Below are 14663 nucleotides of genomic sequence, written 5' to 3'. Positions count from 1 at the left end.
TTCCGTAGTGATACTGCCTCGGAAACCCAAGGAGGGGTCGCTATGAGTCGGGGCTGACTCGACGGCACATAACAACAACAACAACAACATATCTGGCAAGGGGCTTATCTCTAAGATTTATAGCAGAAGAGCAGATGACCAAACTATGGTACATACACATAATGAAATGCTATACAGCACTAAAGAATAATGTAGAGTCTGCAAAGCACCGCATAATATGATGAACTTAGAGGACATTATGCTGAGTGAAATAAGTCAATCACAGAAGGACAAATCAAGGAAAGGTTTATATATGGAGGGAAACTTTCTTTGTTGGTTGCCAAGGGTGGGCAAAAAAAAAAAATTGCATTGACCCATGTCACTTTAGTTTTGTGTATTTCACTGTACATAAATTATATTTCAGTAAAATGCATTGAAAAAAAAGGGAATTGTTCATAAAATTAGAAATCAACAATAGGAAGATCAAAAGGAAAAGAGCAAACATATGGAAACTGAACAACACCCTCCTTATAAGAATGACTGGGTCATAGAAGCAATAAATGAAATTTAAAAATTCCTTGAATCAAACGAGAATGAAAACACAACATACCAAAATCTTTGGGACACAGCAAAAGCAGTGATCAGAGGCCAATTTATAGCAATAAAGGCACACATCAAATAAGAAGAAAGAGGCAAAATGAACACTTTAAGCCAACATTTCCAACAATTAGAAAAAGAACATCAAGAAAATCCTGTCACCAGAAGAGAGGAAATAATAAAGATTTGAGCAGAAATCAATTAAACAGAAAATGGAAAGACAATAGAAAAATACAACTAGACGAGAAGTTAGTTTTTTGAAAAGATTAATAAAATTGACAAACCACTGCCAAATTTAATAAAAGAAAAGAGGGAGAGAATACAAACAACATGATTAAGAAACAAAACGGGTGACATCACAACAGAACAAAGTGAAATAAAAAGGATAATATCAGGATACTATGAAGAACTGTATTCCAACAAATTTGAAAATTTAGAAGAAATTGATAGATTTCTAGAAACACTACTTACCTAAACTAACACAGACTGAGGAGGAAAATTTGATCAGACCCATAACAAAAGAAGAAATTAAACAGGTCATCAAAAAATTACCAACAAAAAAAAGGCCTGTCCCAGATGGTTTCACCAGAGAATTCTATCAAACATTCAGAGAACTGACACCAATCCTACTCAAACTATTCCAAAACACAGAAAAGGATGAAATCCTCCCCTATTCATTTTATGAAGCAAGCATAACCTTGATACCAAAACCAGGCAAAGACATCACTAAAAAGGAAAACTACACACCAATATCCCTCATGAATATAGATTGAAAAATCTTCAACAAAATCCTAGCCAATAGACTCCAACAGCATATCAAAAAAATAATTCATTATGAGCAAGTGGGGTTCATATCAGGTATGCAAGAATGGTTCAACATTACAAAAACAATCAGCATTATCCACCACGTAAATAAAACAAATGAAAAGAACCACATGATCATATCAATCGATTCAGAAAAAGCATTTGATAAAAATCTAACACCTATTTCTGATAAAAATTCTCAGCAAACTAGGAACAGAAGGGATGTTCCTCAACATAATAAAGAGCATATATGCAAAACCAACAGCCAACATTATTCTCAATAGATAGGTAGAGACAAGTATTGATTTGAGTGAAGAGAAGGGCAATATACCAAATGTGGGTGGTCAACACAGTGGCATTGAGGAAGAAGAAGAGATAGAGAGGCACATGGGAGACAACAAAGATGAACCTTTCTGCACGTACAGTACTCCATTGTCAGTGAAGGCAAACATGGATATACGGGGAGATGGACAGGTGGACAGGCTGAACTACTAGGTATGTCTATGCAGGGGGGAGTGTGCCCAAGACCATGTATAGGGTTGGCAGACAATGTTTCTACAAGTGTATTTGTATGTTCTGTAAGAATTCCCAGGTGTATAGTAAAGCTGACAAGGGACAAGATTGTAGTCACTTCTTGGCCACAGCCAGCTACCCAGAGGGAGCGAGTAGTTGGACCTGTGGGCTCAGGACCATAGTCACAGGGGATGTCAAGCTCAATTGACATAACATACTACACAAAAACATTTTCCACCTCCTACTTTGGCAAGTAGCTACTGGGATCTTAAAACTTGCAAGCGGCCATCTCGATGCAACAATGTGTCTCTCCTCATCCACAGCAAAAAAGAATGGAAAAAACCCAAAGACACATGGAAACAATTAATCCAAGCAACTGCTACACCATGTGATCCTCAGCCTATATGACTATAAGACCAGAAGAAGTAGATGATGCCCAGCTACCACTGTCAACCACTCGAAGGGGGATCTATATAGGAGATCCTGGATAGAGAGGGAGAACAATGTGGAACAAAACTCAAAATCATTGGGGAAAAAAAAAAAAAGGACCAGGTTTGCTGGTCTGATAGAGCCTGATGGAACCACTGAGACTATGGCCCCTAGTTGCCCTTCAGATCTGGAATTGAACCCACTCTGTGGCTTCCAGCCAAACAAAAGACCAGCATATGAGCTGAACATTTACATTAGGTAGATCCACTCCTTGGCGAGATCAATCATGAGAGAATAGAAGGGCTGTGTATGCACAGGGAGACATCTCAGGGGGCAGGAGCACATGGGAGGGAAGGACACAGGGAAGAGGTTACTATGGGGGGGAAGTGGGAAGGGAGCTGCTGCATTGTGGGAAATGGTGGTCAATGTCATGAGACAAAGTATATGTGACCTGCCGTATGGAAAGTGAATTTACTCTGTAAACTTTCACCCAAATCACAATAAAAATTTTAAAAAGAAAAAGGGGGGGGTGGGTAATGCTTGAAATGTCTCTGGATATATTTTTCCCTTTATGACCACATAGCTTCATTCCTGTACTCCTTTGAGAATTCCTGCCCCTGGGAAGGGATAGAGCAAAAGCTGCCAAGGAAAGAAGTATGAGGTAAGGACAGTCTCTATTAGGATGGGGCGAGGAAGTCCTTCTGGTACTGGGAGTTAAGGTAAGAAGAAGAGAGAAAGAGAGAGATTTGGAATATCAGAGTTGTTGTTGTTGTTATGTGCCGTCGAGTCAGCCCTGACTCATAGCGACCCCTCCTTGGGTTTCCGAGGCAGTATCACTACGGAAGTAGGATTGCCCAACCTTCCTTCCGAGGAGTGGCTGGTGGGTTTGAACCACCAGCCTTCTGGTTAGCAGTCAAGTGCCTTAGCCACTATGCTACCAGAGCTCCTGGTCTATTTGCTAGTGAGTCTATTATCGGGTGGCTGATACCTCCTGGAGCTTGTTATCAGAGGGTGGCCCTTAATTCCCTACCTCCTCAGGGTTCAACCTGGAGGTTGGTGGGAAAGTTTAAGAGCTCCTGCTGTTTTACTTCCCTAAGGACCTCCTGGGGGCATTACAGGGCTCTCTGAGAAATTCCATGGTCAAGGAGGCTGTGTCCACCTCAGCAGGGAAGGGTGGAGCAGTGATGGTGCAGGAAGACATCTAAAATCTACATGGCTGAGCTGAGATATGGCTGGGGTCTGGAAATGGTATGAAAATGATCCAGAAGGTTCCATTACCCATATAAAGGGACAAGAGATCCACGGAAGCTGAACATGTCTGGGGTTGAGACAGAGAAGTTTCTGAGAGGCAACCATGTTATCAGAGGGACTTCAGCACACAGCCACCACAGAGAAGCCAACCTATCACTCAGATGCCAAACCTCAGCTTTGATCAGTGAGAAACAGCCCAAAGGCCTACAAGTGGCTCAGGGCCCCCTCTGGCCTCTCAGAGGAGGTGAGAGCTTTCCCCTGTGCCTCACAGCCCACCTTGGGAAGGAGAAGGGGGATAAATAGTGCTAATAAGATGTTTGTTTTTCATATTGAGCGTCCCAATATGCACTCTCTGCTAACCAAAAGGTTAGAGGTTCAAATCCACATAGAGGCTCCAGGAAGAAAGACCTGGTGATCGACCTCTGAAAACTCAGCTATTGAAAACCCTATGCCAGGGACGGTAATCAGGGAGTGCAACCAAATGTACACAAAATGTTGAATGTGAATCAAATTCTGCTCTGTAAATTTGCACCCAAAGCACAATTAAAAAAAAAAAGAAAATGAAAGCCCTATGGAGCAGAGTTCTACCACGACACACATGGGATTGCCATGAGTCAGAACTGACTCCACAGGAATTGGTATCAGTATTTTGTATTACCTCAGTTTCCAGGCACCTTCAGCCACACACACACACACACACACAAAAACGAAGAAGAAGAAAGAAAATGAAAAACTTTGAAACTGAAAGACGTCAAATTACTTGTGGTGACAACTTCAAATATTTTCATACCAGTAGAATAAGGGCTTCAGAGTAGATGAGAACAGTTACAGGAAATAAAGGAAGTTACATTTTTACAACCCTGGGTCACAGCCTGAAAAATTCAACCCTGTACTCTGGGGAAGGGGTGGGAGGGCTGCTTCCTTCCTTAGATCATAAGCTCCTTGCAGTCCGGGAGTCCCAGGGTCTGTTAACCCTAAAATCTATGTTAGTGATGGCCTGGGCATGGTTGGCACTATGGAGCAGGGTCATGTGTGTTGGCAGGGCCAGCCCTGCTCATCTGCATCCCCTGATGCTAGGTACATGCACAGCACAGAAGTTGCTAGTTGAATGGACCAGAGGTAGCAGGCTCCATGGTTGGCTAAGGGACAAGCTGGAGAGAAACAGCTGTGCCAAGTACCTGGCTCCACTGGAGAAAAGAACAGTTCCATTGACGATGATCTGAAGTCCATCCTGGAGGCCCCCTTTGATTATCCCGGAGAAGGGGACGGCCTGCAGGGAGGAAATGGTGGAGACCAGTCAGTCGGCCTGTTCCTCTGTTGGTTCTGTAAGCACTTGCTAATAATGGCAGGCCTGTGTGTCTTGAGAACTGTGCTAGGTGCAAAGGGTGTGGCTGTGAACTAGACAGATCACGTCTCTCAGCCTCATAGATCAAACAAGGAAGTGGACATTAATCCAGAGTAGTGGTGAGAGGCCTAAAGCATCAAAGGGACCCACCAACCTATTCTGGAGGGTAAGCCCTTCCACTCACCTGAGAAGGCCAAGAAGGCAACCCCACTACCCCCAAAGAACAGTGGTGACCAAGACCTTAACCCTTCCAGCCACCTCTAGGGCACCTCTCCCTGATCCCTATGTGCCATGGGACTGCCTCCTTCTCTACTCCTGCTCTTGGGCTTCCCATTCCTTCCTTCAGGCCCTCAGTTGCCTCAGGAGCCCTGGGTGATATCTCTGCTTGTCCTAGGTCCTCAGCAACCACTTTATTAAATTTTCTTATCTAGGCCTCTCCAAAGAAGCAGCAGCTGTGGTGAGGCATGCATCTCTTTTAGGCACACACCAAGTCTGAATCCTACCTAGCTCTGCTGCTCATTTTCTAAGTAATGGCGGACAGTCAATTTAACCTCTCTTTGGCAGAGTTTGCTCATCTGGAAAATAGGGATAAGCCCCATTCTACTTCATAGGATTGTTTTGATGATTTAGTGACAAAAAGTCTGCAGAAGAAACTGACACATAGTAGGGACCTATGGTGCAGTGAATTGCTTAATATGGCCTTTCTAGCTATGTGGTTCAAACCCACCAGCCACTCCTCGGAAGGAAGGTTGGGCAATCCTACTTCCGTAGTGATAACTGCCTCAGAAACCCAAGGAGGGGTCACTATGAGTCGGGTTTGACTTGATGGCACATACCAACAAACAACAAGAGCTATAGTCTATGTGACTCCCACCAAGTCATTGCATAAACCAAAACCAAACTCACTGCCATTGAGTCACATCTGACTCATAGCCACCCCTTCTTGGGTTTCTTTCTGAGCCAGTATTATTACAGAAGTAGATTGCCCAACTTTCCTTCTAAGGAGTGGCTGGTGGGTTTGAACTGCCAGCCTTCTGGTTAGCAGTCAAATGCCTTAGGCACTACACCACCAAATGTGAGGTGTGTGTGTGTATATATATATAGATAGAGAGAGTTGTTGTTGTTGTGTGCCGTGGAGTCAGACCCGACTCATAGCCACCCCTCCTTGGGTTTCTGAGGTGGTATCACTACGGAAGTAGATTGCCCAACCTTCCTTCCAAGGAGTGGTTGGTGGGTGTGAACCACCAACCTTCTGGTTAGCAATCAAGTGCCTTAGGCACTATGCTACCATAGCTCATATATATATATATATATATATCATGGATGTACTCACACCTATATATATATATAGGCTTGGCAGAGGATATTTCTACATATGTATTTGTACATGCTGCAAATATATCCATGTATATAATAGAACATACAGGAGATAAAGGTATGAAAACTTCTTAGCCATAACCAAACACCTTCAGGGACTGAGTCACTGGGCTTGGGGGTTTAGGAGCATAGTCTCAGGGAACATCTGGGTCAATCGGCATAACATAGTCCACAAAGACAATGTTCTACATCCTACTTTGATGAATACTGACTGGGGTCTTAAAAGCTTGTGAGTGGTGACCAATATGTCAGCATTGAGGCTGAGAAAGACATAGAGAGGTACATGGGCAGTACAGACAACAAATATGAACCCTTTTGCATATACAGTACTGAGTTGTCAGTGAAAGCAAACATGGGTGTATGGACGGATAGATAGGTGAACAAGCTAAACAATTAGGTATGTCTAAATGGGGAGTGTATCCAAGATCATATATAGGGTTGGCAGACAATGGGCCTATAAATTCATGTGAATGATCAGAATTCCCAGGTGTATAGTAGAGCTGACAAGGGACAAGGTTATGGTCATTGCTTGGTCACAGCCAGCTACCCAGAGGGACCGAGGAGTTGATCCTGCGGGCTTGGGACTATAGTCGCAGGGGACATCAAGCTCAATTGGCATAACATAGTATACAAAACATTGGTCCACCTCCTACTTTGGAGAGTAGTGACTGGGATCTTAAAAGCTAGCAAGCTGCCATCTAGATGCAACAACGGGTCTCTCCTCGTCAAGAAGAAAGAAGAAAACCAAAATTAATGGAAACAATCAGTCCTAGCAACTGGTACACCATCCGATCTGCAACCTATACAACTATGAGACCAGAAGAACTAGATGGTGCCCAGCTACCACTGCCATCCACTTGGAAGGGATGTAGGAGATCCTGCATAGAGAGGGAGAACAATGTGGAACAAAACTCAAAATCATTTGGAGGCAAAAAAAAAAAAAAAAGGTGGGGACCAGGTTTGCTGGTCCAATAGAGCCTGGTGGAACCACTGAGACTATGGCCCCTAGCTGCCCTTCGGGTCTGGAATTGAACCCACACCTGTGGTTTCCAGCCAAACAAAGTACAGGCATGTGAGTTAAACATTTACCTCAAGTAGACACACGCCCTGGAGAGAACAATCATGGGAGAAGGAAGGGCTGCTTATGCACAGGGAGATAGCTCAGGGTGCAGAAGAGTATGCAGGGATAGACACTGGGAAGAGGTAACTATGGGGAGGAAGTGGGAGGGGAGCTCTGGCATTGTAAATTTTGGTCAATGACATGAGACAAAGTATATGTGAACTGCTGTATGAAAAGTGAATTTACTCTGTAAATCTTCACCCAAATCAAAATAAAATTTAAAAAAAAAAAAAAAGCTTGTGAGTGGCCATCTAAGATGCAACTATTGGTTTCTCCCCGTTTGGAGCAAAGAAGAGTGAAGAAAATCAAAGACTCAAGGGAGCACTAGTCCAAAGGACTAAGGGATTATGTGAGTCACAGACTCTCCTACCCAGAAAAGAGAAGAACCAGATGGTGCCCTATTCCCGGTACCACCGTCTCTGAACAGGATCACAATTGAAGGTCCTGGACAGAATAGGAGAAAAACGTAGAACAAAATTCAAAATCATAAAAAAGACCATGCTTACTGGTCTGATACCAATTTGTGGAACCCCCAAGACTATGACCGCTAGACATCCTTCAAACCTGGAACTGAACCCATCTCCAAGATCACCTTTCAGCCAAACAATAAACAGGTCTATAAAGAGAGATCTCTGGTAGCATAGTGCCTAAGGCACTTGACTGCTAACCAGAAAGCTGGCGGTTCAAACCCACCAGCCACTCCTCGGAAGGAAGGTTGGGCAATCCTTCTTCCGTAGTGATACTGGCTCAGAAACCCAAGGAGGGGTCGCTATGAGTTGGGGCCGACTCGACAGCAAATAACAACAACAACAACAACAACATAAAGAGAGAAAATATACCCGTGAGGAACATACTCCTCAGAACAATCAACCATGTGGGGCCAAAAGGGCAGCATTTGCCCAAAAACAAAGTTCAGAGGGCAGGAAGGGGCAGGAAAGAAAGATGAATGGAAACCCAAGGAGGTAGTGGGAAGAGTGCTATTATACAAAGGGGATTGCAACTAATGTCATGAAATAAAATGGGTATAAATTATTGAATGGGATACTAATGTGCTCTGCAAACTTTCATTCAAATCACAAGAAAATGTGAAAAAAAACATAGTTCTATTTCTTAGTTGATTTTCACATCATTAATTTCTTTTCTAACATCTTCTGTAAGTCAATTCCCTACAAAAATGAAACACATGCAGGGGCCAGGCAGAAAGTATGTGTGAGCGAGATGGCCAGGTAGGACACAGTAGGGAGTGGTGGGGACTATGAAAACTATGCGTCACAGCGCTCACCCAAAAAGGCAGCCACTCAGCTTTAACCAGTTGTTGCCATACAGGCCCAGTGTTGGCAGAGCTTCCAAATTTTCAAGAAAAGATAGAAATCTGGATTTTCTTCTTTGTAAAATTTTCTAGTTTCTGTGAAAATTTTCTTTAAAAGGATAGTGTAACAATCCCTGTATTATAGAGACACATACAGACATATTTGCAAAAGAAATGATATAATATCTGGATTTGTTTTGAAATAACCCGAGGATCGAAAAGGAAGTAGGTATGGGGTATAGGTGCAGTACTGTTGGCTGTGAGCTGATAATGGTCTAAGCTGAGTGATTAAAAAAAAGAAAGAAAGAAAACCAAATCCATTGCTGTTGGGACAATTCTGACTTATAATGACCTGCATTGCGTTTCCAAATCTGTAAATCTTTAGGGAAGTAGATTGCCTCATCTTCCTCCCATGGAGCAGCTGGTGGGTTTAAATAGCTGACTTTGGGGTTAGCAGCCAAATGCCTTACCCACTACACCACCAGATTTCCCTAAACTGGGTGATAGGTACTTGCTAATTATAATACTGTTGTTGGTACTTGTTTAAATAAATTAAAACAAACATTGTACAGGTCAAACTAAAACATCCACCACCCAAATTCATTCCACATCCATCTTATTGGTCACTACTTCCTAACCTTTGTCTTGAGTTGTACTACCACACAGAACCCATGGGAAACCTACCCTCGCTCAGTATACCCAGCTGGTACTGGAAGCCCCAGTAATGCCAGGATTGCTGTTGCCATATTCAGGTAGCCTCTGACATCTACAGGCATCCGAGGAAGGCTTGTTTTGGTGGTTGCACCTTATGTTAGGTCTGATTACCATTAAATACTTTGGTGACCTCCAGCAAACCACAGTTTCTCTGCATCTCTGGATTCTCTCTGTTGTCCCTGGTCACATCAGTGGTTTGGGGGAAGCAGAGTCAATCTAATATAAATATGGACCAACATTGCTTAGTATGATTTTCAGGGTATCAGGAAGCCTGTCTTCTCTGAAAAATACTCCCTTCACCTGTTTGTTCAAGGCTGAAATGCTCTTAAGAGAAGACCAAGCCTTTCATACTATCATAACCTCATGCTTAAAATGTAAATATTCCTGTGAAGCAAGAGACCTTCACTTAAGCATATTTACACTGAAGTATAAAGAACTGACAGTAAAGCTTTATGATAGGAGGTGGATCATAAGTGCATAAAAGACATTAAGGAAATTGGAGGTGAAGGAAGAAAGAGTACAGATCATGAAGGCGGGTTAGTCATTAAGGCAACAATTTCCCCAAAAATGTTTTGAGACATTGCAATGTCTTAAATAGTGTTCCCAAATTCTGAAAAATGCAATTATCTTGAAGCAAGTATGATCACACAATAGGAACCATGGTGGTGTAGCAGTTAAGTGCTCGGCTGCTCACCAAAAGCTCAAAGTTCAAACCCACCAGCCACTCTGTGGGAGAAAGATGTGGCAGTCTGCTTCTATAAAGATTACAGCCTTAGAAACCCTATGAGGCAGTTCTACTCTGTCCTATAGGGGCTATATGAATTGGAATCGACTTGAGAGCACTAATGGGTTTAGTTTTGTTTTTTATTCTTATAATCATACACAAAATGTTCATTGCAACATTATAATAACAAAGGATTGGAAAGAGCCTAAAAGTCCACCACCAGTAGGAAAATGGTGAAATAGGTTATGGCATTGTCATACAGTGGATTCTACGTAGCCTTAAAAAGAAAAGAGAAAGAGGGGATTCTAAGCACTCATATGGACTCATGTTATTTGTATGACTAATGGGCCATATTAACCACAGCCTCCACTGCCTGAGACCAGAAAAACTAGATGGTGCCCGGCTACCCACTATCAACAGCTCTCACCAGGATCACAATAGAAGACTCTGGACAGAGTGAGATAAAAATGTAGAACAAAATGAAAAATCATTTAAAAGACCAGACTTATTGGACTGATAGAGACTGGTGAAACCCCTGCGACTATGGTTTAGATATCCTTCAAACTTAGAACTGAACCCACTCCTGGACACCACCTTACAGCCAAACAATTGTTATGTGCCGTGGAGTCATACCCAACTCATAGTGACCATTCCTTGGGTTTCCGAGGTGGTATCACTATGGAAGAAGATTGCCCCTTCTTCTTTCCAAGGAGTGGCTGGTGGGTTTGAACCGCCAGCCTTCTGGTTAGCAGTCAAGTGCCTTAGGCACTACGCTACCAGCCAAGCAATAGGCAGGCCTAAAAAAGTGAACAATAACACCCACAAGGAACGTGCTCCTCAGTACATTCAACTGTCTAAGACCAAAAAGGGCAACATTAGCAAAAAAGTAAAATTCAGAAGGCAAGAAGAGGCAGGAAAGTTGGGTGAATGAAAACAGAGAAACCAGGGTGGAAGTAGGGACAGGGCTGTCCCTTTGTGAAAGTGAAAGACACTTTCGTTCTGCGAGACACAAGAAGATGGATTTATGCACTGCTTTTATGGACCCACAGTCCTGGGCTCACCTCTTAGGTCCCTGGGTTAGTAGTTTTGACATCAGGCAAGTCACTTAACCTCTTTGGGCTCAGTTTCCTCCACAAAACAGCAGGATGGCAATGCCAGTCTGTCAGTGTTCTAAGGGGAATTACACAAAATGCCACGTGGCCCGGCCTTGACAATGGTCGCTATTTGCAGGGACAGATCAAACCCTCTGCTGGGTCAGAATTTGCTCTCTGTTCCTGTCCATACCTGGAGGCTAGCAATGTTTCCCTCCTCTCAGGAGGTCCGATAGCACAGCCAAGTCTTACAGGCCAAAGACTACCACCACGGGACACTTGTTCAGGTGCCGGTAGCGGGGAGCCCCTGCAGAGGGCAGGGTGAGGCTTTCAGCCACAGGGCTCTCCAAGCACAGAGGTACCAAGAGCCTTCTGGAGGCCAGTCTCCGATGCCCTGTGTTCTCTCTCCTTTCCTCATAACAACGCTGGGCCTTTTTAGGGCCACTCTTACAGATGAGGAAACTGAGGCACAGAAAGTTTGGGTGACTTGTCTAAGGTCACACAGCTGGTCAGCAGTAGAGCTGGAATTTGAACCCCAGAAGCCATGTTTTCAACTCTCACACATTCCTGTCTGGCTCACCAAGTGCCTCCCTGACTGTGGTTCTACCTCCCTCCTGGCTGCCAAGGAGGCAGGCCAAAAAGTGGGAGATTTCCAAGCCAGGCCCTTACCTTCTAGTAACTTCTCAGCAGAACAGGGAACCACATGACCATCTGACACAAAGTAGCATTTCAGAGGAAGTGTGAGTGGCTACCAAAGGTCAGGAAGTCAGTTGAGTGAGGCTTCATTCACCCAGCCCATGGGAGCATACAGGCACACAACAACAACAAAGGAAGCGTACAGCCATGTTTCAGGGGGAAGAAGTGTTGGCCTTCTCTTGTCTGAGCCCCCAGGACTCTGTTGTAACTCTCTGTTGCCCAGAGGATTTTGCTTCTGTCTTGAAAAATTTGGTTTCTGAGCCAAAGGATTGGAAAGTGAAACCTAGTCAGCATGATAATAAAATGTCAGAGGCTGGAGGAGCTTCCAGACAAGTCTCAGGAAAACCAGAAGGGAGTGGCAACCTGCCCAAGGGGATGTGCTCTGACCCTGAGGTGGCCACTCAGGTACTAACAGGGCCTGTCCCAGGTCTCCCAGCTGCTCCACACAGGTCCCACATCAGGAACTTCCACAGGTCAGTGATGGCTGGGAGGGATGGCTGGGAGGAAACAGGCCAGGCCAGGCAAGAGCCTCTACTGAGCTGGGCTGGAATGGGCAGCCGTAGCAGATGCCCCTCCCTCAGCCCTCTGCTGTGGCCCGTCTGCCTCTACTTCCTTCCCTGGCCCAGGGAGGGCTCTGTCAGCCCACCACTCCAGCCCCTCTGGAAGTTCTTTGCCAAGGCCAGGAGAGGCTCCTACTACAGCACCAAGGACACAAAGACCACAGACGCCTCCTGGGCCAGGAGCTGCTGCTTCTCCTTATTGCCCCAGTATTCCTCTCTCTGGAGGTGAATCAAGGCACCTTCCTTCTCTGCAACTTAGGCCAATTCAGCAAGTGGCCTCAACCTTTCATAGTCACAGCTTTTCCATGTGTGAAATGGGGATAACAGGCCTCACAGCGTTTAAACAAAGCGACCTGCAGACAGGGCCCATGCACACAGGGCAAAGTGGTGCAGAGGTTCCCCTTTGACCCCCATCCTGCAGGACAGTCTCCACTCCTCTCACTGCCCCTCTGCAAACACCCTTGTCCATCTCCCGTTGTTTACTCTGACTCACCCCTCCGGGGTGCAGACATTTCAGGAGGCCTTCACTGTTGTTCCCAGACTCCTATGCACTTACAACAAAACTCAGGGTGCGCCTACAACAAAACTCAGGGTGCGCCAGGCGCTGTCCTGAGCACTGTAGATGTGCTACCTTGCTTCATCTTTATTCCAGCCCTGAGAGCGTCATCCTCCTTTATAGATGTGGGAGCTGAGGCACAGCGTGGTGAACGTAACTTGCCTGAGTTCACACAGCTATTAAATGGCCGAACCAGGGCGACCTTCTCCAAAGTAAGAGCTCTTTACCACTCTGCTAGGTTGTTATCACTCCTAGAAGCCCTGTTTACTTCCCCTTTCATATAAACCCATCACCCGTCTAGTTATTACTCATGCCTATATGTCTTCCCTTCCTCCCGTGCCCCAGCACCTAGGACAGGACAGGCACCCTGAGGGAAATGAGGCAACTTTTGTCAGACCAATGCATGAATCACGATGATTATTATCCCTTCAGTCCCTGAACGGCACTGGTAAGACCCCTATGGAACAGAACTTATATCAGGAGTGCCCCATCTGGCATTTCTGTGCTTCATGTGTTCTCTTTGGGGCTCCCCCATTCACTGGTTCCTGCCATCCAAGAGTTGCTTCCTCAGAGACCCAGAGCTGCTTCACCATTCCATGTCTATGGCCCCAGGACTCACCGGGTTCAGGTAAGGAGGCTGGACACCGCTGAAATCCATCTCTCTGTGCCTCTGGGACTACTGCTGCTTTTCACACTAGCCAAGTAGTGCTCTGCACAGTGGGAGGACTTCACAAGGAAATAGAAACCAAAATAATTTGGCATGTATCCAAAGGGGAGGGGCCAAGAGCAAGAGGAAGTGGGTCTGAGAGAGAAAATAGGATGTTGGGGAAGGAGGGCCTAAGGTGGAGGGTGCGGGTGGGACCCGAAGAGAGGCTGAGGCATATCTAAGGTACTGCAGGTACGGCACCAACTCTGAGTGCCACTTTAAGAAGGCATCAATGAGCAGTCCCTATTAGTCATCAGTTTCTATCACCAGCTGTGAGAGATCACTGAGCAATTTAAAACTAATCCATAGGCTCTAATTTCCATAGACATGCCTCTGGGGAGAGGAAAGTTGTCACTCCCAACCTCAGCTTTTTATCCTCTCAGTGACCTTGCTTCGCACCCAAGAAAAAAACCTAATCATAGTTGGTTCACATAGATTCAAAAGTGTCTGACCACCTCAACAAGATGGAATTTTCCAGATGTTACTGCTCTTATGCTATGTGCCTATGCTCCTGAGCATGCTGGGTTATAGCGCCCAGAAAAAAACAGGACTGCTTGAAAGGGTCTGTGTGGCTGGGTGTTGCCTCGTGCACAATGCTAGAATCACCACCACCCCTAGGGGTGTAAAGCCTAGTTGGACTCATTTGTCACATAGAAAAACTGAGTCTCAAAAGCCTAATAGGCATGCCCAAGGTTACACAGCTAATTATCAGTGGCAGCTTGAGCCATAGAGGTTAAGGTACTTGGCTGCTAACTGAAAGGTTAGTTTCAAGTTCACCCAGAGGAGCCTTGGAAGAAAGGCCTGGTGATCAACTTCCAAAAAAATTAACCATTGAAAACCCTTGGAGCACAGCTGTACTCTGGCACCCATGGGATCGCCATGAGTTGGATCA

At 44.9% G+C, this 14663-nt stretch overlaps 1 protein-coding gene across 1 annotated transcript in view; it reads right to left on the bottom strand.

The window, feature by feature from the left end:
• The window catches only part of LOC103194024 (galectin-9), a 34609-nt gene extending 20886 nt beyond the window's left edge, over positions 1 to 13723 (bottom strand). Inside the window, exons 1-2 of the mRNA XM_007937353.1 lie at positions 13685 to 13723; positions 4752 to 4843 (exon numbers count right to left, since the gene is read on the bottom strand). Of these exons, the coding sequence (XP_007935544.1) occupies positions 4752 to 4843; positions 13685 to 13723 (131 nt within the window). The remainder of the gene's footprint in view (positions 1 to 4751; positions 4844 to 13684) is intronic.
• Positions 13724 to 14663: the final 940 nt, after the last annotated feature.

The sequence above is a fragment of the Orycteropus afer genome, unplaced genomic scaffold (assembly GCF_000298275.1).
Source record: "Orycteropus afer afer isolate SDZICR_OR568_19922 unplaced genomic scaffold, OryAfe1.0 scaffold00042, whole genome shotgun sequence".
Lineage (NCBI taxonomy): Eukaryota > Metazoa > Chordata > Mammalia > Tubulidentata > Orycteropodidae > Orycteropus > Orycteropus afer.
Note: the sequence above shows the minus strand (reverse complement) of the source record. Positions and strands in the feature narration are given on the sequence as shown.